This window comes from Tupaia chinensis, unplaced genomic scaffold, assembly GCF_000334495.1.
Source record: "Tupaia chinensis unplaced genomic scaffold, TupChi_1.0 Scaffold146140_1, whole genome shotgun sequence".
Classification (NCBI taxonomy): Eukaryota; Metazoa; Chordata; class Mammalia; order Scandentia; family Tupaiidae; genus Tupaia; species Tupaia belangeri.
In genome coordinates this window covers 1,646,542-1,673,855 of record NW_006205995.1, presented here as the reverse complement: position 1 = coordinate 1,673,855, position 27,314 = coordinate 1,646,542, and the positions used below count along the sequence as shown (strand labels likewise).

General features: G+C 39.8%; 1 protein-coding gene across 1 annotated transcript in view; it reads right to left on the bottom strand.

The window, feature by feature from the left end:
• Positions 1–27,314, bottom strand: part of DMXL2 (Dmx like 2) — a gene marked incomplete in the record, with an annotated part of 190,092 nt that overhangs the window by 70,376 nt on the left and 92,402 nt on the right. The window contains 8 exon segments of the mRNA XM_027768392.1: positions 1–1,227; positions 3,745–3,972; positions 8,548–8,667; positions 12,322–12,439; positions 15,122–15,211; positions 23,240–23,361; positions 24,182–24,878; positions 25,548–25,683. Of these exon segments, the coding sequence (XP_027624193.1) occupies positions 1–1,227; positions 3,745–3,972; positions 8,548–8,667; positions 12,322–12,439; positions 15,122–15,211; positions 23,240–23,361; positions 24,182–24,878; positions 25,548–25,683 (2,738 nt within the window).

Genomic DNA, 27,314 nt, shown 5'->3' with positions numbered 1-27,314 from the left:
TGACCGTATCCTTGGCTGTACTGCCGCTTACACTGATGGTTCGTGACAGATGTCGCTTAGTTCCTTCTCCAGCATCAGCGTCTCTAACTATTGCAACTTCACCAGCAATACATTTAACTAAGTGAGAGAGAATGGCTTTAGCCCTTCGAACTTTCCCTAAGTCCATCAATTCTAACAGTTGAGTTGGATGATATTGCGGGAGAGTAGGGGAAAGCACATGTGCAGCCTCAAACAAGCCACCATCTTGAATGACAGTTGGTGAACAAAAAACATCATCAGCAACAGCTGTCCCCTCAACGATACTTTTTCTTGCCAACATATTAGATTTAAAGGCAGAATGATCTTGTATTACTGTCTCTTCTGCATCAGGACTATCCACTTCGGTGTCTCCAAATTTGACAGCATGCTTCCACTGGGCATATACATGCATTTCACAGTCCATGCCTACCACCAGTATCCCATCTCTTACCCAAGACAGAGAAACGGGCAATGAAGGCGTACCATCAACAGATGACACCAAGTCTATTGATCTAAGAAGAACCCATCTTGACCGAACTCCTTGCTTGATACTACCACCTAGTGGTAAAGTAATGACAGCAACTCCATCCTTACTGTTGGTTTGCTCAGTTACAATTCCTGAAAGCCTCCCGTACATGAAGATATTAGCACCAACTCCCACTGTGAGAATGTGGGAGCCATCTTCTTTTGATACCCAGTCCAAATGTACTAAATGCTTGATATTCGGAATAAGATACCTATCTTTGCTCAGAAGTGCATCTGATTTACTATATACAAACAGGTTACTGTCGACACTAACCCTTGAATCTAGTACACTCCCAACCTTGACCAAATCATCAAGATGAATTGTTTGTTCTAAAACCCACTCTGAACCTCCTGTAGACTCACATTCGAATATACAAACGTGCATGGAAAATTCTTTAGAAACAAAACCATTGTGGTGGATAGGTTGCTTGTATGCCACTGCAAGGCGGCCTGTGTATGAACAGCTCACAGCAACTGGTCTTCCCACGATGCTCACTGTACTGCTATTGTCTTCTCCTTCATCATTCATCAAAGGCCATCTTCTCCAATGATAAGTTTCTTTCTCATCACTTTCATCGGTTTCCATACAACATTTCCAGAAGCGTACCTTGTTGTCAGAACAAGTTGTAACCACTAAATAAGGTGCAAGGCATACTGGATAAATTGAAGAGGAACTCAGGTGGCCTTAAAACAGAAAAACCAGATTAGTCATAATAACAGAAGCAAAAAAAGTCATATGCTAATAATCAAATTCTAGAATGTGATAAATTCAAAGCCCTCAGGAGCGTCTTCAGAGTAGTCCCCCCCTTTGTTCAGTACGTGACCACTGACCAAGGTTTCTATAGAAGTCTTGAATGGCCGTTGGTAAAATCAAAGTAGGCAATGGCAATCACTTATGTCTTTAAGCAGTTGAGTTTAAGTTAGGTAAACATTAATTAAAATAAAACTCAAAAACAATGAAACAAATCAATTCTTAATCAGTAAATGTGTTATCAGCCATAATTCATATGTCTTCACCAACATACCTCAATGGACTTTCATTTTATATATTTTACCACTTTTATCATAGATGCTTTAGTAGTAATTACAATTTGCCCTTAACTGCCCTTGAATAATGTAGATCCCAGACTTACTCCTACCTTCGTATTTTTTAAGAATGATTTCATTTTATGTATTGTCATTATTCTTAAATTTTGACCAGAAAAACAGAGTCACAGAGAGAGAGAGAGAGAGAAAGGGAAAGCAAGCTGCCAGGTCCAGGATGTGAACCATGGTCAGCCATGTGGGAATCCAATGCCTCAACCACCATGCCACCTGCTGGACACTCATATATTTTTTTTAAGACAGCTTAACATACCACTAGATCTCACACTTCTTGCCAGGTTTAATTCATGCTCTTTTAACACTGACATCTCACTCATCCCTGACTGCCACAGACTTCCAATGCCAATCTACTGTCAGCTATAAGATAAAGAGTAAAGCTTTGCATCAGAGCCCTGGATGTGAGAAAGTCACTTACACATCTGAACCCATTCTGTCAAAATAATAGGGATCAGTTACTACTTCTCCTAGAATGTTATTGTCAAATAAGAAACTGAAAACATTTTATAAAGCCTCTGTGAGATATAATTTATTATAATGAGCTCCAATAAACTTATATGAATATATTCCAAACATTCCAAATGTTTTGAAAGATTCAAAACTAGCCTAGATCTGTATCTGCCACAAAAGCCTGGAGTACATGCTTCTCAATGCAATCTTACCAGCTGCGAATGCAAACCTGTCTCAGGCATGCATAAGAGCACACCGGCCTCAGTTATTATTCACTAGAAGCTGGAACGCTTTTGCATCTCCACTTTTGGTTCCCCCAAAACACTACTCTAGGAATTCCTCAATCGGAATTCCTTAAGTGGCAGATCTTTTAAAATACAGCTGCCACAGGACCAGCAGATGGCGTAATGATTATGTCACTGGACTCTTGCGTAGTCAACTGTGGTTTGAATCCCAGACCCGGAGGCTTAAAACTCACACTAGGCGCATGTATGTGCATGCCTAGAATCCCGAGAGGAGAATGGAGAAAAGAGATTGCGGTGTGGCCATCTTTCCTGGGGGATGATTTCTCACTTTCCATCTCTCTGTCTGTCTCTCTCTGTCTCTCTGGCAAGTGCACATGTCCTACAGCAAAACTCTCTAAAAATAAATAAATAAACAAATACAGCTGCCAGTTCTGCCTGCCAATTATCTACCTTGATAAAGTTAGTATTGTTCCAGATCAGCCACACTACAGTTTTTCGTTTGTTTGTTCACCTGACAGACAGAGACAGAAGAGAGTGAGGAAAAAGCATTCCCCATGGGAATGGTCATGCTGAAATCTCTTCTCCTCTATCTCCCATTCCTTTTGGGACCTTGGGCATGTATGCACACATGCCCACAATGTTTCTCAAGCCACTGAGTCTGGTACTCACACCATGTTGGCCATGTGGGATCCAGCAGCCTTATCCACTAGGCCATGAAACCAAACCCAAAGTATAGTCTTTTATTCTACATTTTTTTCCCCAAACTGTCTGCTAACCTTTGTTGAAATACACTTAATAAAGTATGATGTGATTAGCACAATGTAGATTAAAACTTTAAATTAAAAAATAAAAGAGCTTTAAGGGGCCAGGTGGTGGTGTGGTAGTTAAGACACTGAACTCGACAAGGCAGACTGCAAGTCCCAGACCTGGCAACTTAAAATCGCACCAGGTGCACCTGAGTACATGCCCCAAATCCCAAAAGAATGGAAAAGAGGGGAGGTGGTGAGGGCATATCCCCTAGGGGGTGATTTCTCACTTTCCCTCTCACTGTCTCTTTCTCTGTCTCTCTCCAACCAGCGTACATGCCCTGTACCAAAAACAAAACCAAAAGAAAAAAATTTTTAGTTATTTACAAATGAACATATTTGTTATTTAAAATTTTATCATCACATTCCAAAGTGGAAGCAAGACACCTCACATTAAAATATCTACACCATTTTCTATCAAGCTGATTACATTTACCTGAGAAAATTATTTCTCATGAAGACATATTTCTAATCAGATATATCGTTACTTGAAAATAAATCTTTATTGCAATGTCGACAGCACGTATTTCAGAAGATTCTCTATTTTATCTACAGAGGAGTTCGTACATAACGCTGCTCTCCAGTCTTAGTTACTTTACCTGCTGAAGGTGTGGCTCTTATTACTTCAACTGATGCCGGGAGGTCAAGAGCTTGGCTATACACCAAGCGAGAACTCAGAATCAGTTTACTGGCAGTTTGAAGGTTGGCAATTGATGAAGAGTGTGGCATGGGGCTCACACTAGGAGAGGTCTCTGGAGAAGAGTCCACATGCTTCTGTCCAGGGACCGAAAGTAGGCTCTCAGATGAAACGCCTTCTGAAGCTTTAGCTTTGAACAAGAATCATAAAATTATGAAATGCATTACTATCATCACTAGGCATATGAGCTGGAAGGATGCTTTATCACTCGAGAAACATGACTTCTTAAAAATACTTTGGGAACACGGTCATTTTTCAGACTTCCACTTACTTACTCTGATGATTTTTTCTTAACTTTCTTAGCATCACCAACTCCACCATGGGGATACTGTGATGGCGGAAGAACCACAGCAAAAGAGAGACAGACAAAGGTCTCCAGCTACATATTAACAGTTCTGTGTTCTCGACCTTTACAACACATTAAAAGTTTGAGGAATTTGTTACCATGCAAATTCCTAGGTCCCCACAGAGTCATTGATTCTGCTGATTTTGGGTATATTCTAGTAATCTGAATCTTTTTAAAGGTTTTTTCTTACAGGGCATGTACACTAGCAAGAGAGACAAAGAGAGCCAGTGAGAGAGAAAGGGAGAAATTACCCCCACGGGGGATGGCCACACTACAAACCCTTCTTCATTTTCCTCTACGATTTTGGGCATGCACAAACACCTGGCATGATTTTCAAGCGGCCAGATCCAGGACTCAAACCACAATCGACCATGTGGGAGTCTAGCATCTTAACCACTGCACACCTGCTGGCCTCGGTAACGTGAATTTATAATAAGCAGACTGGGTGCTTCTGAAACAATAACATACTGCTTTAAACTTTGGAAGATTAATGATTTTCCTGAGTTCATATAAACAGCTACTGGCAAAAAAAAGACACTAGGATACCAGTCTCGCTCGCTTTTTTTTTTTTTAAGAATTATTTAATTTTATTTATTGTTATTATTTTTTCTATAGGGCACACGAACTCACGAGAGAGAGAAGGACACTGAGAAAGTAAGCTGCCAGGTCCAGGACTCAAACTGCAGTCAGCCACGTGGGAGTCCAACACCTCAACCACCAGGCCACCCACTGGCCCCAAAATACTAGTCTTTTTTTCTTTGTAGAGAGACTTTTGCTATAGGGCGTGTGCACTTGCCAGACAGACAGAGACAAGACAGAGAGAAAGAAAGCAAGAAATCACCCCCCAGGGATATGGCCACACTATAATCCCTTCTCTTCCACTCTCCTCTCAGGATCATGCACACATGCCTGGTGTGAATTTTAAACTACCGGGTCCAGGACTCAAACCACAGCCAACTACGTGGGAGTCCAGTGATGTAATATTACACCAACGCTGGTCTCTCCAGAATACTAGTCTCTTAACCAGTGTCTTTGTATTCTCATTTCAAGGATAAATATAAATTTTAAAGTTTTAACATTTTTTAATAAGTTTTTGCCTTAGGGCGCATCTATTCCCTGGGGAGAGAGAGACAGTGAGAGGGAAAGTGAGAAATCACCCCCTAGAGGGGATGGCCACACCACAATTCCTTCTCCTCCATTCTCCACCCAGGATCTTCACACATGTCCAGCATGATATTCAAGCCACCGGGTTCGGGACTTGAACTACTATGCCATGTGGGAGTCCAGCAATGTAACCACTACACCATCTGCTGGCCCCGAAGTTCTGACTTTTACAGCTATTAGCTTTAAAATCTCGCAGAGTTTCCTGCTTTCCTATTACAACAGAATATAAATCTCTAAGCAGATTCAATAATTTGTGCTTCTATTACATTTCTTTGTGTACCTGTCTCCCCCAATTAGACTATGGACTCATCAAGGGCAGGGATGATGCCTTATGGCTTTGCACATCGCAAAGAGAATGAGAATACCCAAAAGATAACAAATTATCAATCCTCTTTTGCTTCTGGCAAATGTTAAACAGATCAATCTATCTTATAATGGCAGGCCACCCACTCGAGAAAGAAATAGGAAAACATTTTTCATAAAATAGAATGAGACTGGGGCCGGCAGGTGGCTTGATAGTTAACGTGCTAGACTCCCATGTGGCTGACTGTGGTTTGAATCCCGGACCTGGTGGCTTACTTTCTCACTCACTCTCTCTCTATCTTTCTCTCTCTGGTTAAATAATAATAATAATAATAATAATAACAACAACAAATAAATAATTCTGAGAAAAAAAATAGAATGAGACAATAGACATGAGTTAGTTGTCAGAAGATAGCAGTCCTGGGACCAGAAGGTGGCGTGGTGATTAAGGTGCTGGACACTACCACATGGCTGACAATGGTTCAAGTCCCAGACCTGGCAGCTTGCTTTCTCACTGTCTTTTCCTCCCCCTGGCCAAATTAAAATAAATGAATGAATAAATTAAAAAAAAAAAAAGAAGAAGATAGCAGTCCTAATCCTGGCTCTAACTAGATAATCTCCATAAGAGAAACACTTCCCATCCCTGGCTATTTTCTCATCTGCAAAATAAGTTCAAACTACATTACCTCTCTTCCTATGAACCAGACAGTTGTCCAACATATATCTCATACTAAGAAAGAAAAGAAGAGCAGAGGGAAAAAAACCACCACCACCAAAAAACATTAGAGATATTAGAGATAACAGGCCTGATTTTGAAACTTGGTTCTGTGACAAACTACAAAATTGAACTTGGTCAAGTTACTTAACCTTATTCTATTAATAAACTGGGAATAACACCTATCTCACATAGAAAAAGTACCTATCTCAGTGCCCAGCACCCAAAAAGTACTCAACATGTTTTCTTCCCCAACTACCCATTTATTCCTCCGGCAGGATATTCAACTGCTGGTAAATTCAAGTGTTGGCCGGGAATGGCAATATACACCATGTTACATCTACAGCAAGTGTTCGACCCGGAGATGCTTCTCTGCCAGAGCTGACGAGAGCTCATGATTTGCTTGTATCTGCTATAATGTCATTCTGTGACCTTCCACTGCTGTCACTAACCAGGTAGGCAAGCAACTCTATGCTAGCCCTGGCTTAAGAGAAATATCAGTAGACACTTCCCTCCTAAGCCGTGGAGAAAGAAAGTATTACGTGATTCCTGTCCTACCACAAGAATCTGTTACTACCTCTATAATCTCTTCAGTCTGGCTCAGTGCCTAACTCTAGAAAATACTACCTTCTTCGATAGGTTAAGAATCTCTTCCAGATGAGCTGGTTTTACTTACTCCTGCATTTCTGTGAACCAACATATAATGCCAAGAATTAATTCCGAAGGCTTTGAAAGAATTCTTGAATTTCTGTTGCCTCAACAAGATTAGGTTCAACTACGCACACGTAGAGGTTCCATGAAATCATTTGGCTTTTCTAATGCTAGTTCATGGCCCAGTTAAAACTATTACACAAAGGTATACGATAATGTATAATACAAAAGGAATCAAAAATATGTATCATTGCTTCATGGTATTAAATATTTTATGTGTGTAAATTAGTTAAACTATATACTTATCAGAAATAATTACATCTTTCTATAATTCTCTTAAATATTTTTAATTAACCAGTTTAGATTCAGTTTGACATAGCTGTTTGTATGGGTCATTTTAACAACAATCATCTCTCAAAAAGTAAAGTTTAAAACAAGTATGATCGGGACTAGCAGTTGGCCTAACAGCTATGTCACAGGACTCCCACATAGCCAACTGCGGTTCGAGTCCCGGACCTGGTAGCTTAAACTCACGCCAGGTGCGTGTGTGCCCAAGATCCTGGGAACCAGCAGTTAGTGTAAGGGCTATGTCACTGGACTCCCATGTAATCGACCGCGGTTCACATCCCAGACCCGGTGGCTTAAAACTCACGCCGGGCACGTGTGCGTGCGTGCCCAAGATCCTGAGAGGAGAATGGAGGAGAAGGGATTGCGGCATGACCATCCCCCCTGGGGGGTGATTTCTCGCTTTCTGTCTCTCTCTGTCTGTCTGGCGAGCGCACACGCCCTATAGCGAAAATCTCTCCAAAGAAAAAAAAAAGATCCCAAGACGAGAATGAAGGAGAAGGGACTGCAGTGTGGTCTTCCCCCTGGGGGGTGATTTCTAGCTTTCTATCTCTCTGTCTCTCTCTGTCTTTCTTGTGAGTGCATGTGCCCTATAGCAAAAACCCCTCAAAAATAAAAAAAAAAAACCATGATCAATTTCTTTGCTTCATACTATAATTTCCTAATTTTAAGTAATTAATCTGAAAGCACATAGCAAAAGTATGGGTTTTTAATCACTGCTGCACTTCTTAATGTTCTACAAAAACAGTTCTGCTTATTAGCTGGAAATGTTCAAACACCAAATCTGCTTCTCTGAGCAATGCTAAAGCCAATGTACACTCTACGGGATGGCGACGTGTACTGGTCAACAAAACACAGACAGCGATTGTGGGACAGGACTGACTTACAATACAGCACCTGGAGCAGTCATAACAGGCACTCAACTATTCACTGAAGAAATAAACCAGCTGAGTTTCTCTTTTTTCACTGTGACGTATATCTCTATAAATGGTTAGTAGTAGGACTAGCCTATTGCGTTAATGACTTCTGACCTTGTAATTAAAAGTTTGGCAAAGACATTTTAATTTAGTAACTCAACTTACAGTCCATCAGAACATCACTTTAAAGAATTAATCTACCTAAAGCATACTCTCTATAAAATTATCTCCTATCATCTCTCTATAAAAGTATAAAATACATACCGACACATGCTTGAACAGATTTAAGATGAAGGTGCCACATATGGAGAATGGAGTAATTATTGCTGTCCTTTTCAATTACTACTAGAAAGAACTTCTCTGAAAATGGTGGTGGTCGATATCCTGTTAATCAAAGAAAATGGATATTTAACATGCTCCTATAGGGTTCAAAAAACACTTTTTAAAAGCTAAAGACACCTTTTGATAGGTATAGAAGTTGGGAAGAATAAGGGAAAGATAGACTTTATTTTTAAGAATTATTTTATATGAGACCAGCAGATAGCATAATGGTTATGTCACTGGACTCCCATGCAGTCGAAAGTGGTTCAAGTCCCAGATCTGGCAGCTTAAAATTCATGCCAGGCACATATGCGTGCATGCCCAACATCCCAAGAGGAGAATGGAGAAGAAGGAACTGCAGTGTGACCATCCCCACTGGGGGGTGATGTCTTGCTTTCTGTCTCTCTGTCTCTCCAGCAAGCATATGTACCCTATAACAAAAATCTCTTTTAAAATAAAAAGAATTTTTTTTATTCATTGTCATTGGTGTGTGGTTTTGTTTTGTTTTGTTTTGTTTTGTTTTGTTTTAAGCCCTATAACAAAAATCTCTTTTAAAATAAAAAGAATTTTTTTTATTCATTGTCATTGGTGTGTGGTTTTGTTTTGTTTTGTTTTGTTTTGTTTTAAGTTGACCAGAGAGAAAAAGAGAGTGAGAAAGAAAACTGCCACGTCGAGGACTTGAACTGCAGTCAGCCATGTGGGAGTCCGTCCGCCTAAACCACCACACCACTTGCCGGTCCCTTTTAAGAGGTGTTTTGTGTCAAAAGTTAGGTGGCTAAATGCCTACTTGCTTTTCTCTCTTTTTCTCTCTCTCTTATAAAAGAAATAACTAAATATACTTTAAAATTAAAAAGAAAGAAAGGAAGAGAGGGAGGGAGGGAGGATAAAAAGGCAAGAAGGAAGGAAAGCAGGGAGGAGAGAAAGGGAGAGAGTGCAAAAGTAGGAGAACACGAGCCAGCCTTATAGCCTTACAGCCCACCATAGTTCAAGTCCACCCCAGTGACTTGAAAAACACACTAGCTGAAGTGTGTGGACCCAGCACCAAAGCACAAATAGCATGTCTGTTGATTTAAACTATTATATGGGGGCCAGCAGATGGCGTAGCAGTTATGTCACTGGACTCCCACGTGGCCGACCATGGTTCAAATCCTAGATCTGGTGGCTTGAAAAATCACACCAGGTGCATATGTATGTGTGACCAAGATCCCGGGAGGAGAACAGAGGAGAAGGGATTGTGGCATGGCCATCCCCCCAAGGGGTGATTTCTCACTTTCCTTCTCACTCTCTCTGTCTCTCTCTCTCCAGTGAATGCATATGCCCTAAGACAAAAACCTCTTAAAATGTATATAATATGTATACATACACATACACATACACGTGTATATATAACACACACACATAAACACACACACTTATATCATCTTTATAAAAGCATTGTTTTCTAATAGGTTGGCATGGATTTCCTGGTAGAAATAACATTCTAAGTGGTAGCTAAGTTTGTTAGAAAAGCATATTAAAAAGTTTAACCTATCAGGACCAGCAGTTGGCATAATGGCTAGGTCACTGGATTCCCATGTAGTTGACTGCGGTTCAAGTCCCAGACCAGTGGCTTAAACTTACACCAGGCGTGTGTGTGTGTGTGTGTGTGTGTGTGTGTGTGACCCAAGATCCCGAGAAGAGAATGGAGGAGAAGGGAATGTGGCATGGCCATCCCCCCAGGGGGGTGATTTCTCACTTTTCTGTCTCTCTGTCTCTCTCTGTCTTTCTGGCAAGCACATGCGCACTATAGCAAAAATCTCTCTGAGAAAAAAAGTTTAACCTATCAAGATAAAAGTAAAATACTATGGTAAAACAAAACAAACATGGGAACCAGCAGTTAGCGTAATGGCTATGTCGCTGGACTCCCATGTAGTCGACCACGGTTCACGTCCCGGACCCGGTGGCTTAAAACTCACGCCGGGCGCGTGTGCGTGTGTGCCCAAGATCCCGAGAGGAGAATGGAGGAGAAGGGATTGCGGCATGACCATCCCCCCTGGGGGGTGATTTCTTGCTTTCTGTCTCTATGTCTCTGTCTGTCTGTCTGGCGAGTGCATGTGCCCTATAGTGAAAAAACTCTCCAAAAAAAAACCCAACCAAACAAACAAACAAAATAACACTACGCTAATGTTATTACTATGCTACTATTTATAATGACATAAAACTAAACATGACAACTAAATAACCTAAATAAAAATTCTGATGTGTGAAGAAAGGTACAGGAAAGAAAAAATTATACTAGTCCGAGCGGTGAAAAGATAGCTGAGCTAAACTTCATAGATGGCTATTCATTTTAATTTTCCACTAATACAAAAGAAATTATCTATACAAATAGGCAAACTATTTATCTATTTATCTACACAAATAGATAAGCTATTTATCTAATTATCTATACAAGTAGAAAAGCTTCTTAGATGTCTCTATATAATTCTATGATTAAAAACTACACTACGAAAATTAGGTATGTCCATCTAAATATACAATCTGAAACTAAATGAGACGAAGTATCTGGAAATCCTGTGCAAACTAAAAATGTATTCATCATAGCAAATTAGTCCTTACAGCAGGGCGTGTCTTTTCATTCTAACAGAACACCCAGTTTTATCATTACAAAGTTTTAACTTCTGCAGGGTACATTTCAAGCTAAATTATAAAGTTTAGGCTAAACATATTGTTTGTTTTTGAAGGGTCTTAGGGAGAAACGATTTTCATTCACAGAAAGGAAACTGAAATATTACACTTCAAAAAGGAAAACTGAATTCACAGCATTCATATAGTTTCTAGTACACAAACATACATAATATCTTACATCCTATATTTATCATTGCTCTATAGCGATGTACTGAGACTTATATATATATATATTTTTTTTTTTTTAATTTAGTATAGGGGACATGCACTTGCCAGAGAGCAGCTGGGGATGGGGTGATGGGTGAGAAGCCACTCCCGGGGAGGGATGGCCACGTACAGTCCCTTCCTCTCCGTTTTTCTCCCAGGGATCTTGAGAACACATGCACGTGCACCCAACATGTTTTTCAAGTTGCTGGGTTTGGGACTTAATCACACAGTGGGCCATATGGGGTCGAGTGGCCTGAATCACTGCAAAAGGGGCTGGCCTGGGAACTTTTTAAAACCTATACTAAAATGAACTGCTTTCCTTAAGACAACATAGGGAACTTACTAATAATTAAAATAATTTAACGGTAGAGCTGAGTAATTAAAATTACTTTTTAAAACAAACTAGGCTTCATAAATATCATTTTTTGGTAAAAGTCTAGGTGACCAGTGAACTGTCTTTCAAACTGTAATTTTTACACACAAATCACCTTCGTCTACAACCAAGCAATTAAGACAGAACTAACTGGTATGTCACCAAAAATGATGAGTAATGACTTCTGAACATCCTTACTCAATAAAAGCTTAGAAATCTTTCTTTTTAAAAGAATTACATATTTAACTTTGTTTTTACTGTTATTTTTAAATTTGTTATAGGGCACATGTGCTCATTAGAGAGAGAGAGAGAGAGGAGGGGGGAAGTGAGAAAGTAAGTTGCTAGGACTGGAACTTGAACTGCAGTCAGCGATGTGTGAGTCCAGCACCTTAACCACTATGCCACCTGCTGGCCCCGAAACTTTTCTTCTAGCATTAAAGTAAAAAAATTCAGACTATTTTTAAAAATACCTTGTGATGGCTGGAAGAAAATTTCTGTTTCTTTTTTCTCCACATCTTCCTTATGTGGTTTATATCCTATAATGAAGTCTTCTTGAAACACATGAAGCAACTGTGTATTTGAGCCACACTATAAATGTGAAAAAGAACTGAATTTTTATCTTTGAAATTCCCTATCACCCACCTACCACCTCCCCAACACTAATATAGAAGAAATAAATCTCTAACAACTTTTATCCTTTATCTACTGACTAATTAGAGAGAAGAAAAATTCAACGGCAAAAAAAGAAAGAAAGAAAGAAAAAAGCATTAAACTATCCTAGCCAGAGAACAATTTCATCAGAGCTCTTTGTTCTGCTATGGATTTTTTCAAAGATGCCACAGCCCACAGCATAACAGAACACTAACAAAAATAAATCAACAGGATTGCTTCTCAAAAAAAAAAAAAAAAAAAAAAAAAACAAAAAAAAAAAAAAAAAAAAAAAGCTAAGTGGTCTTTACCACTTTGTGCCCAAAAGATCAGGTCTCGTGACTGGCTGGAGAGGGAGAGTCTGTCTATACACGGCACACCAGGCTAATACAGATATAGTAGCTTTTCTAGTTCCACTTGAGAACCACATAACCCCTCCCCCCAAACAAAACAAAACAAAACAAAACAAAACAGAGAGGACTTTGAAATACCCCAATAGATCTCTCCAGAGGGAATTAGGAGGGCACCTGCCAGTGAGAAGGCACATCTCTGGAGAAATAGATCTACATGTAAAGTAACTAGGACCTCTAGAAGAATGGGTGCAGCATCACTGTCACCTGCTATGGCACATGACCATGTTGTGGACTCACAGAAAAGAGTGACGATAATCACAAATGGCTACTTAGTCAGTTCTCCGTAAAGGAGAACTGAAATTCAAGGAAAGGCTAGATCCAACTGAAGCTTATTATGACAGTGTGTCTGCACCATAGACTTCGTGAAGGGGAAGCAGCTGTGGTTATCTTGGCACTGGGTGAACAGGCTAGGAATTCAGAGAATAAAGAAAAATCAGCCTCCTCACAGAGCAGAAGGAAATAAAGGACTATAACATTATGTCGGGCCCAGAACTGTAGGAGTGTTACAGGGTATTTTTATGTATCTCCAGGTAGAAACGGAAAAACGTCGCTTCACATTCTTAGTATAGAAAGTCATCTCCCCAAGAGAAAAAGAATAAATGAAAGAAAAGGGAGGGTGATGCCCTCATGGATACAGAAAGCATCCACATACTGGGAATGAACCAACAATGAGTTTTAAAGTTTATCATTTATAACTGAATCACAGTGCTTACAGCTTATCACTCTTGTGTTAAAGGTAAGTACAAACAGGAGGGGAAAAAATTCTTGAACAAGCACGCAGTGTTTTTAACGTCTCCTGCCCTTCTGACCCTCGCCCCTCATTATCCCAGTCATAGAAACCAGAGCCCCTTTTCTCCCAAGCCAGCTATTGCTCTAACTTTCCCGTTCCTTTCCATGTGAGAGTGGGCCATAAAGGAATTCTCTGACCTACTTTGCCTGATACTAGGTCACCCTCTCATTCCAGAGGGATAAGCGCCACACTCTGGAGGAGGAATGCTGCACAGAGAAGCCAAGAACCTAAACACGCCGACGGTGCTAGGATCCCCTTCCAGTCTGTTTCCGGTAGCTTGTCCCCTTTTTGTCTAGCTGTATTTCTACAGAGCTATGCCTGTTTTATCAAACATAAGCACAAAATCTTACAGTATCACTTCCCCTGTACTTTGGATCTCCAATCTGAAGATTCTCGTGTACACGTGTGAATGTTAAAATGAATCTTCATGCCTATTTTTTTATTAATCTGCCTAATGTCCGTGATTTTCAGCAAAATTCAGGTGAATTTCTTTGCTCCTACAAAACCAACCTACTATCCTTGCAGATCCCTAAAGAGTAGAAACAGGAACTGGCAGGTTGAATATAAAGCAAAATGTGTGGCGCTTGGGAGTTCAGTTAAGGATTCCTAGGAGGTGTTAGTCATTTGAGTGTGGCAGCCTCCATTCTGTCACCAAGAACTGATGTGGTAATTTCTCAATAATGGTGGAAATGATTATATTTTCCCCAACAGAATGTACAAGACACCTTGGGAAAATTAGGACCTAACTCTATAATTGTTTTTAAACATAGCTGGCTCTTTCTTCTTTTCCTAGTTTAAAACTATTGGGAATTTCCTCACCAAACTAATCTTTTTGTATCTGAAATGAATATTATTTCCATCCATTATCATGATCCTAAATAAACATTCCTTGAGAACCCTGTGAGTTTACAAACTCCTCCCAGGGAGATGGAGTCTCCTTCTTCCTTAAGTAGCACTGGGGAGGAATCCTGACTGCACAAAGGAGCTGTGATTAGAAAGTAAGTATATGCTTTGATCCTGCTTTCATCTGCATTTCAATGGACCTCATAAAAATACCCAACAGAAGCCTGCCTGGGCAAATGCTACAAAGCTGAGTTGAAACAAGGGATAATAACAAAACAGAAACCACAACCCAAGCCTCTGTGCAGCTGCACTCAATTTTCCCCATCATTTCAAGATCAGGGTCATGGTTTTACTGAATGAGTCAAATTTTTTTTAATCATGCAATGAGGCTACAGATACAATTTAACGAAAGAATACTTCCCAAATCAGTAGATTTTTTTTACTAAGGGAGTGAACAGAAGCTGGCTATAGTTAGTATCAAATGAGAATTATTCTGAGAATGAAACCCATCATAGACACATAAACCACGCTGAGATACAGTGTATCAGCATCACCAGTTCCCACGCATGTTTTTACTTGGTCTGTTATTGCATCGAGCTCAATAATGCAGCCAGGTCGAGCAGTAGACTGTTGGCTCACGATATTAAACACTTCTCCAATAAGCTTCTGTAAATTAAAAAAAAAAAAGTTATTGATCAACAATTTATGAACCTACTGTCAAAGTAATATTCATCTTGGACATTTCGGGTGTCCTCTAAATGTTCACTAATTGGCAATGACAACTAAACATTTTAACTTTCTAAGTTCACTCTCATTTTCGGAATTGTGTATGAAGTCAGAAAAACTGACAGTGCTTACATAAATGCTATATAACTTCAAGATACCTACTTCTTTCAACATATCTTCTTCATTTTTGCAGCTTTAAAGCCCAAAATAGACACGGCTGGGGATCTGACCCAACCTTGAGTGTGCAGTTTGCAGATGTGCATTTAAAAATGCAGCCTGCAGGGTGCAAGGGAAAGGGAATGGTTGAGAAGCAGGACCCTGTCTTGCGATGAGGATGTTTGAATGAATGCCTGATCAACTTTGGATCTCCCAAACCCCCAAACCTTTCTGCTCAAAAAAGCATTCTAACCAGTGTGCATGAAAACATCTTAGTAACCTGACCTGAAGTAGTTGCCTCAGTAAGAGATGCCCACTCTCCTCCACACCCACTTCTACCTTTCACCATATTCGAGCCAATAAGGGGTGAGAGCCCCTACATTTTTTTTCCAGCGTAGTCTAGGAATTAAGATACAAGGAATAAGGTATAGGGCCAATTCTGAGAGGAAACATGATACACCCTGGAGCTGTGGGATCTTTCCAGTGTATAGCCATAGAATTCCGGAGAGCACAATGGGAACAGATTCTAAGCTCATTAGAACAAGAGATGTTAGGAGCTGCTAAGGATAACCTTGGTTAAACACATAGATCAGGAAACTAGCCTGGAGTACAAAGAAAGTTTAAGGAGGGACTACAAGGCCACGTGTATTTTGACTCAAAACTGCCTGCAGCATGAGACCTGCAAGAACCGAGAATGAGGAACAAGCTAACACAACATGTAACAGGCCAGAGGCAGTCTACGAACATATACTTTAGATGGACAGAGGGTCTGAAACAGGATAAAAGGGAACCCTCTTGACAGGGCTTTGCCTCCCTTGGCAGTGGCCCATTCCATATGTGGATAAATCTCTCTAGGGGCCAGTTTGCCTCCCTCGGTACCTGTTCCAACTGTGGGACTTATCTCTTTCCCAATAAAGCTTGTGCTTAGCTTGTCTCCTTTGTCCTTCAATTCTCAGCCATGAAGGGCAGACACAGACCTCAATATTCTCAACTGGACACAGAGACAAAATAAGTGGTTGGACAGGGCTCAATTCATTGCTATCGAGACATTCACCCAATACTCAAGATTTACAGTGTTAGCTCAGATACCTAGAAGTGGTCTCAACAGTCTGATGGATTTGTTAACTGAAATCTGGACTCAACTGTGGCCTAAAGTCAGCGAGGTGAAAACACCGGAGCTTCTCTAGCACACAAAAAAGCTTGCTACTCAACATTCATCAGTGGACTGGCATCGACAGAAAGTTTTTTTACAAATGTGCTCTCAAGCCCCAAAGCTAATACAACTACACTTTAATAAGATCTCCAGATGATTCATGTACATCCTATAGTTTAAGAAGCACAAGTGTATACCGCAGATCAACGGTTCTCAACCTGGGCTGCACACTGAGTCACCCAGAGGGCCAAGCAACAGCTAAGCCCTGCTCTCTCCCTGGGCAGGGTCTGGGGCAGGTCGTTCACTGCATGTACATATGACCCCATGGACGCCTGCTCTCTCCATGCTTCCAGTACCCGCAACTGCACTCCACTCTGCCCCAAACTTCCAGTGCCCCCTAAGGCTACCTCTCCATCTACAGAATGAAATTCCAGTCTTTTCAGATGTCTGCCCACTAAAAATGTTACTTGAGGAATAGGAGAGCATGTGACAGCCTCCTGCTACCCTGTGACTCACGATCAATAGAGGAAGTAGCCAGGAGAACTGCTGCTCTAACAGACAAGAAAGCAAAAGCACGGAGAAATAATGGGAACTTGACAGAAAATAATTGTAACAACTTAAGAATTTAAGATCAAAATTAATGCTCTGTATCCTTCACTTGAGCAAGGCAAAAAAATAAAAAATAAAAAAGCATTATTGCCTGAGGGGGATCAGAAATTCAAAAGAGCATGTGACAGCCTCCTGCTACCCTGTGACTCACGATCAATAGAGGAAGTAGCCAGGAGAACTGCTGCTCTAACAGACAAGAAAGCAAAAGCACGGAGAAATAATGGGAACTTGACAGAAAATAATTGTAACAACTTAAGAATTTAAGATCAAAATTAATGCTCTGTATCCTTCACTTGAGCAAGGCAAAAAAATAAAAATAAAAAAGCATTATTGCCAGGGGGATCAGAAATTCAAAATGGTTCAAGAGAGTTGGAGGCTAAAGACTTTGGGGGGTTCCCGATTATGCACCAACAAATATAAATGATGAGGGGAAAAGTGGGTTAGTGTAGTGGGTTGAACAGTGTCTCCCGAAAATTCATGTCCATCCAAAATCTTAGAATATAACCTTATCTGTAAATTAACTCTTCATAATATAGAATAATTAGCTTAAGATAAAGTCATACTGGATTACGATGAGTACTAAAATAGAGTTTCTGATGTCCTCGTAAGAAAAGAGGAGGACACACAAACATTCAGAGAACAGACGGACACGTGAAGACAGAGACTGGAATAATGCATTCATAAGCCCAGGAACACCAAGGATTGCCAGGAACCACCAGAAACTAGAACGAGACCATGAAGACTCCGTCCCTTGAGCCTCAGAGAAAGCAGTCTTGCCAACAGCTTGATTTTGAACTAGACATATATACACCAAATAACAAAGCTGTAAAACATGTAAAGCAAAAACTAAAAGGTGAAGTGGAAAAATCCGCAGTTACAGTTGGAAACTTAAACACCTCTCTGTCAATGTTAAGTAGAAAAATTAGAAAGGAAATTAGTAAAGATACAGAAAAACTCAACAAAAACAGCATCTGACACTTATAAATAACACTCTACCCAACAAATAACAACAAAATATACATTCATTTAAGTGCTCTTGAAACATATACTAAGACCACATCCTTAACAAATTTAAGAGGACTGGAATAATATAGTGTGCTCTCCTACCACAAAGGAATCAAACTAGAAATCAACAAAAAGAAAATCTCTAAACACTTGAAAACTAAATAATACACTTCTAAACAATCCAGTGTTCAAATAGGAATTGTCAAGAGAATTTAAAAATATATTCAACTGAATGAAAACAAAAATACTGCATATAAAAATGTTAGAGCAATGCTGAGAGAGAAATACATAGCACTAAATTTATACATATAGAAAATAAGGGACCGGCAGGTAGCGTGGAGGCTAAAACAGTTGGATCTCACATGGCTGGCCATGTGGTTCAAGTCCCAGATCCAGTGGCTTAAAAATCATGCTATGTACATGTGTGTGCCCAAAATCCCAAGAGGAGAATAGAGGATAAGAGACTGCAGTGCGGCTTCTCTCTCTCGCCAGCAAGCACACATGCCCTAAAGCAAAACTAAAACAAGAAAAAAATATCTTATATAAAAAAATCTAAGCTCCTATGTATCTCATAAACCTAAAGAAGAAAGAAAGACCGAAGGGAAACAATAATACTGAGAACAGCATTAAATGAAAATGAAAATGAAAAAAGAAAAAGAGTAGAGAAACAGAGCTCAATAAAACAAAAGGTTGCAGAACCAGCAGTCAGCGTAATGGCTATGTGGCTGGACTCCCACATAGTCGACCGCAGTTCGAGTCCCAGATCCGGTGGCTAAAACTCACGCCAGGCACGTGTGTGTGCGTGCCCAACATCCCGAGATGAGAATGGAGGAGAAGGGACTGCAGCGTGGCCATTCCCTCCCCCCCCGGGGGGGGTGATTTCTCACTTTCTGTCTCTCTGTCTCTCTCTGTCTTTCTGGTGAGTGCATGCACCCTCTAGCAAGGAAAAAAAAAAAAACACTCTCAAAAATAAATAAATAAATAAATAAAACAAAAGGTTGCTTCTTTGAAAATACCAAGAAAATCCATGAACCTAAAGAACTTCCTCAGTTTGGGACCAGCATAATGGCTATGTTGCTGAACTCCCATGTAGTCGACTGCAGTTCGAGTCCCGGACCCGGTGGCGTGCCCAAGATCCTGAGAGGAGAATGGAGGAGAAGGGATTGCAGCGTGGCCATCCCCCCATGGAATATTAAACAAAAGGCTTAATGGAAGATGTTTTTTATGTCTTAAATTCAGATATTGCCAACTAAAGCAAAAACCCCCAAAAAAAAAAAAAAAAAAGCTTCCTCAGTTTGATGAAGAACATCTACAGAAAATCTGTAACTAATATTAATTTTTAAAAATTTGTCAGAGGTTATGTGCACTTACCAGAAAGAGAAAGAGAGAGAGCGAGGAAAGTGAGAAAGCACCCTCAATGAAGTATGGTCATGCCACAATTTCTCCTCCATTTGTCATGCCTTTTGGGATCTGGGGCACACTCACATATGCCAGGTTTGTTTTTCAAGCTGCTAGGTCTGTGCTGCCACCTTAGCTACCAGGCCATGGGACTGTTCACATTATTTTTCAAGTGGTATGTTATTAATTGAAGGTAGACCATTGCATGTTAGAGACACATATTGTATGCCCTAGAGGAACCACTAAAAACAACAGCAACAAGACCAGCCCCATAGTACAGTGGTTAGGTATTCTGCAAAGGAAGCCAGACCCCATATGGTCATCCAGGATTCAAGTCCCAGCCCCTCTGGCTTGACAACATGCCAAGTACACATGTGTGCTCAGGATCCTGAAAAGATGGAGAATTGGAGGAAGAACTGCAGCATGATCAGGTCTGTAGGAGGGTTCTCTCTCCCCTTCTCTCTCTCTCGTGCACGTGTCCTCCCCCATTGGAAAAAAAAAAGAGTGTAACTAATAAATCCATATGGAGATCAAATAGAAATCATAAGAAAATGGTAAATCCTCACATCGTGGAGAATACCACAGACGGCAGAATGAAAATAGGCAAATGTTCCAGTCTGTGAAAAGGAAAACAACATACTGCTGTAAGCCAGACCGAGGAGCTTTATGTCTATCTACTGTAATGTCTGTGACATCAAGGCATATTTATTAAACTTATTACGCATGGAAACAAATAATTTCATATAAATTTGAGTTCTTGCTTTGACTGCAGAAGCTTTGATAAACACGAGGGTTTTTTTAGAATTATTTAACTTCATTTATTTATTTATTTTAGTTTGACCAGAGAGGGACAGAGAGAGAGAGAGAGAGTAAAAAAGCAAGCCACCAGGTCCAGGACTTGAACTGCAGTCGGCCATGTGGCGAGTCCAGCACCCTTAACCACAATGCCACTTGCCAGCCCAAACAGGACATATTTTATTTCAGTAAGTATATGGAAACCCGTGAGGCAATCTGGAAAATATTCTAGACAATAAAAATGGAGAGGTTTCAAATGTATTCTGCTGAGCTCACTATTTAGACCTGTCCTGCGGAACATTTTTATTACTGACTTAAGAAGAAGATGTAGACACACCAATCAATAAACAGGCTGCATAGACCTAAGTCATAGAGTAATAACAAATATACTGGAGAACAAGCCATATTCAAAAAGACACTGAAGGACTCCACAGCTGAGCCTTGCAAGATGAGATGTACAGGGCAACAGGCCTACACTTGGACCCCAAACTCAAATGTACAATATATTGGATTGTCGGAAAAGTCACGACATATAAAAATACATCATGACTTTTCTTTTTCTTTTTTTAAGAATTATTTTATTTTAGCTTTAATTATTATTATTATTATTATTTTCCAGTTTGATCAGAGAGACACAGAGAGAGAGAGAGGGGGGAAGTGAGAAAGCAAGCCACCAGGTCTGAGACTTGAACCATGGTCGGCCATGTGGGAGTCCACCGCCTTTAACCACCATGTCACTTGCCAGCCCCGAGAGAGAGAGAGAAAGCAAGCCACCAGGTCTGGGACTTGAACCACAGTTGACCATGTGGGAGTCCAGTGCCCTTAACCATCGCACCACCTGCTGGCTCCATCATGACTTTGCCAACAATTCAATAGGAGACATGGCTTACAATCGCAGAAAAAAAAAAAAAAAGACTTTGGGATATTCAATTGAGTCAGCTTAATATGAATGAATTCCATATAATAAATGTGGAGTGACTGCCAGAACTTAAGAATATCTAATGAGGCCCAGTCGTGGTGTCCCACAGAACACCACTGGCTTATGAGGCTCATGTTCGGTTCCCAAGCCAACCTGAACATGTGGACATGTGCCTGAATCCCAGCTAACTGAGATGCTGGGGCAGGAAGATCACGACACAGCAGGACCCTATCAAAAATACCTACCTCTGACCTTCTCTCTCTCTGCCCCCCTCCAGAGTGACCCCACATAAAGGGAAAAAAGAGCCCTAATAGTACATAATGACTGCAATGTTAACACGGCTACATGCTAGTCATCCTACAACGCCGTGGTACAGACAAACCAACACCTGCCCAGAGAGTAACCATGGTCAAAGCTCACACAGCTAATGTGATGGGCAGATGGGGAGCAGGGTTGGTCTGAGGGGTTAAGGTTCAGGGGTTATAGGATAGCTGTCTTTAAATATCTGAGGTGCTCTAATATGCAAGGAATATTAGACTTCTAAATGAAACTAAGGCTAACAAGGAGAAAAGCAAATCTAATTTCTATGTAACAGTGAGGGTAACTCAAATGAGCGGGATTTAGAGTTGCGTTCCCCCTGTCGGTAGCCAGATGATAAAACAGAAGAATGCAGAAGAGAACAAAGCATCAGTTGGCTAGTTAGGCCAGGTGACCTTTAAAGTATCTTCCAACTTGAATGCTATGATCACAACTTTTTTAGATGTCCTCTACGCAAAACCTGGAGCTCCATCTCAGTGGCTTTCGCACCGCCTCTGGAACAAGCTTTATGTGAGCACTTTCCCGTAACCAGACTTACTTTCTGGCCATTCTCTCACTTAACGCAAAGACAAAAAGATTTATCTTTCCAAGGCTTGTCCTCCCATCAGCATCAAACTTAATCACTACCCTTAATTTAAAAAACCTCTCTCTTCTATCATGTAACACCTATGGTGTCATCCTTTAGGCTATTAAATACATATCACCCTTAGACACCGCTCCTGTCTTATGAATGAATGTAAATAATTTTAAAAAGTGACAACTCTCCTGTCTTAAACCATTACTTAATTTTTAATTAATAATTTCACTCTATAACTAAATTTAAAACTCTTTAAAGATAGGTACTGAAACTTATAGTTGGGACAGCCCTTGGCATGGTGAAGGTGGCTGTGACCCACATGGCCAGTTGTGCAGTTTGAATCCCAGATCTGGCAGCCTGAAAAACACACTGGGCGTGTGCACACACGGACACACATCCCAAAAGAGAAATGGAGGTCAGGGGACTGCGGCGTGACCATTGCCTGTGGAGGTGATTTCTCACACTCTCTCTCTCTGTCCCTCTCAACTAGCAAACATGCTCTCTGACAAAGTTTAAAACCAAAACAAAAAAGAAAGAAAGAAATTTTTATCTATAGCCCCTACACATCATAGGTACACCAATACTGGAAATATTTTCATTCTAATTCAGACACAGAATGACTAGAGTAAGGTAATGCCACCTACAGTTAACATATTATAACCACAGAATTTTTTTAAATGGTAAATTGAGCCTGTAAAAGTTTAAATTCTCCAAACTAAACATACAGCTTTAAGGTAGAAATGCCTCAAACCTTTTTGAGCAAAGCAAGATTAATAGAACTAAACTAGAGAGTGAAAAATATCAAGAATAAGTAATCCTTTAGGAAAAACATGTATTTCTTTATATGTAAAATGAACCAGTGTGTGATAATGTACAAAAAAACCTTGATGCATATACTTCAGAACACCAGTTAAGGGAAAATACATGTCACATAGGATACATGCTCACTCCCTAAATAGCGATTATTAACGGTCCCAACAGTAAATTGGAAGCCCTTATCAGCCTTACGTATATTAATGAAGATGAGTCAGTACTGACCGAAGATTCTGGGTCTGATAACTCATCCAGTAACTTCCTAGCATCCACGACAGCCTGATAGAGTCTTAGATTTTTGCCATCAGAAGCAACAAAGCAAGCACTTGCGGAATTGCAATAGGTGCCTGAGAGAAAAAGAAAGCTGTCATGGGTGGTTTATTTTCATTACTGGCTAACATATGACAAACAAATAGTCACATTGTTCTTGTTAGGCACAACCATAGTCAGGAATCATAATTAAACCATTAATGAATATAAAATTATTAACTAAAAATCTAATAGAAAAATAGATTGAGAGGAAAAAGATTACAAATAAACATAAAAACTCTAAAACTGGGACCAGTAGATGGCATAATGATTATGTCACTGGACTTCCAGGTAGTTGACCGCAGTTCAAGTCCCAGACCCGGCGGCTTAAAACTCACACCAGGTGTATGCGTGTGCATGTGTGCCCAAGATCCCAAGAGGAGAATGGAGGAGAAGGAACTGTGGTGTGGCCATCCCCCCTACGGGGTAATTTCTCGCTTTCTGTCTCTGTCTCTGTTTCTCCAGCGAGCACACGCACCCTATAGCAAAAATCTCTCTTAAAAAGAAAAAAGGAAAACTAAGTCTTAGGTCTTCACTCTAAATACTTATTAAAAATCATCTTAATAATGACAAACATGGGGCCAGTAAGTGGTGTGATTAAAGTGCTGGACTCCCACATGGTTAACCAAAGGTTCGAGTCCCAGCCTAGTGGCTTGCTTTCTCACTTTCCCTCTCTCTGTCTCTCTCTGGTGAGCGCACATGCTCTGTAGAAAATTTAAAAAAAAATAGTGATGATAAATAAAATTAAATAAACAATTTAAAAATTAATAAATAAAAATGACAAATATAAGCAAATGTGTATAATCATTTAACAATCTAAAAGCTTTTATTAATTTCACAATGAAAATGAACACTCACCTAGACAATAACTGGGAATAAGAGTTGGAAGCCAAGCCACATTAGAGAAGGCTGAGGTATGTAAAGAGTTAATTCGGGCCAATTCTGACACTCCTCCAGTATATGACAAAGGTCCTATTGGGTCCACGCGCCACAGAATAAGTTCACTATAGATTGCATTTGGGTCATGAAATGTACGGGTGGCTGCGTTTCTAATAGGTTGTTTTGAGGTACCTTTTATATGTTTTACAGGGTCCATTAATCTACCTAATGTATTGTCCGAGTCCCATGGATAGTCTGACTCAGGGGTCAGCAGAGCGTTATGATGAGAAGATGTCAGTAACAGTGGTAAAACTGAATGGCATGCCAAGTCGTTGAGGTGAAACCGATGACCACAGTATCTAAATTTGTGAGACACAGTTAGGACGGTGGTAAAGGCAGACTTATCTGCAAAAGTGACTGCCCACTGATTCAGAGACCCATCTATGTGTTTCGAGATCATCATTACCGTGGGAGCTAAAATGTTCATGTTTGTACTGTGTGATCGAGGGTGAGGCTGTGATCCGGGGGGACTGTCCACAGACGCCGTCTCTTGGTGTGACGGAGTGTGGTGAGACTCTTTCATAGCATTTACACAGGCGTACATCATGATGTTTTTGCTGAGAGAGCTTGCATCACCAGAGGGAAATGCAACAGGAATCCGAGAAGAAAAAGAAACCTGAAAAACATAATTGTATGACTCAGTACAAGGGGCCTGCCTACTCTGAAAAAATAAATCTTTGAAAAACACTTCTATTTCCAAAATATCAAATCCTAGCTTACGAACAAGAATTATCATTTTCAACTTAACAGTTTCTAAACCATTTCATTTATTTATGAAATATATTTCTATTCATGCCTAAAAGAAGACTGAAAAAAAAGTTTTAAATGCCTTGATTGTACATCAAAATAACCACAACCATGGATCTAAATAACAATAAAGCTGAGAAAGATGACAGGCAAAGGCAGCCTGATTTAGCTAGTAAAACTGAGAGTAAGGAGGCGCTCATCCTGAGTCATATCCCCAGGGAAGTTTCTTAATTTTATTCAATTGCAAACTCCCAGAAAAAAAAAATACATATATACGCACTTACACACACACACACACACACACACACACTTCCCTCCCCCTCAAATAGTACTGCATTTCAAAGCCAAATTCATTTCCTTTGAACTACAAAGGTTTGAAAAATCTATGGCCACTCATCCTCTTTGGAAATAAGAATATTGTTTTCTCAGTTGCTTATCAAAAAAACATTTTTAAACTCTTAAAACCTAAGTCTACATAGTATTTATTTCCCCCCTCCTTTTTTTTTTTTTAAAGAAATGCTTCATCAGTAAAATATACCTGGACTTGTCTAAATATTCCAGGATTATATTCATCCAAATACTTTACATGCCACACTAGAAAGGTACCATCCACAGGGTGTATCGTAAAAAGCATGTCAGGATTCTTATTCCATTCAGTCAACAGCATTTCAATTGATCAAGCAGGACCGTGGGCAGGGGCATTGGTACACTAGGTCGTAAACAGGTTCTAGGACTTCCCTCTCTTTCTCCATCTTCATGTTCTGAGGAGCCTGTACCTGCCTCAGATTCTCTATCCAGGGATAATTCTGAATAGGGAAGATATATTTATCAGTACATATATTAAATAATACAATAAAATCCATTTACATACTAGACTATAAATAAATATTAGGTCATTGGAAGTCATGATGTATTTTTCTATGCAAAAATGTGTCGTGACTTTCCTAGCCACCCAATAGCATACTACCATTACAAACTATAAATCCTGGGGCCAGCAGGTGGTGTGGTAGCTAAAGGTGCAAGATTCCCACGCGGTCAACGGCGTTTGAATCCCGGACCTGGTGGCTTGTATTCTCACTTTCCCTTTCTCTCTGTCTCTATCTCTTCAAGTTAAAAAATAGTAACAATTGGAATTAAATAAATAAATAAATAATTCTTTAAAAGACTACAAAAAAAAAAAAAACAAACTATAAATCTTTTCTCCAATTTATGATCAAGGAAAGAAAAGAAACTATTTTCTTGTCCGAGTTGAAAATCATTATATTTCTTTCTTACTTTTAGATGAATCAAAACTTCATCCATACTACCATTATTATTGAAACGAGTCTTTCTTACTTTTAGATGAATCAAAACTTCACCCATACTACCATTATTATTGTCACGAACAAACCCCCTCCCAAAAAATATGCTTTTAAAGTAATAAACTACTCAAAGAAATATAACAAAACAAAGAATTAGATGAAGTTTGCAAAACTGAGATACTAGAGCATTTCAGATTTCAAACTTTCAGATTAGAGATGTTCAACCAGTACCACAGAAAGCAAACTTTAAAGGAAGAAAAATCTCAACACAGAATACTAACCATGGTCTAATTTCATATGTAAGCCCCTCTCTCTTTCATCCAGTGACTGTTCTTCATCTTCTCTATCTGCATCGCCACTTTCATTATCTACCTGCTTTTCAGAAAGTTTTCGTAACTGATGCATAAATATTTCAGTAGATGACGTGAAATGAAATTCCTTGTTGTTCAACCAGTGAACTACAAAGCCCCCATTTCCATCGTCAACATTAAATGCAGTGCCAACCAAGACGTTTGGAATATCTGTGGAAATAAAAAGATAAGACTTCAATATGAATTTCTAGTTTCTTTAAAAATATGACCAGTACTCACAACAACTAATTCTATACTTAACAGGGAAGGTGCTTAGCAACAAATCAACATAACTCCAGCAGGTTTAATAAAAACTTTCAGTGAACTTAATAGTAAATAAGAACAAGTCCTTATCATCCCTTTGAAGGTCCATCTCCCGGTATTTTTACCAGGGGGATTAACTTTCAATATGAGTTTTAGAGGAGGCATTCAAACCATAGCACTCATGCATGTGTGCATGCACACACATGCCACACATATACATGAAAAGAACAAAAAGAACTGTAACAAAATGTTGACAATTGTTGAATCTAAGTGTTCACTATAATATTTTCCAGCTTCTCAGAATGTTTAAAAATTTTTTTAAAGTTGGAGGTGAAGGAAACAGTAGATGGTATAATGGTTACATTGCTGGATTCCCATGTAGTCAACTGC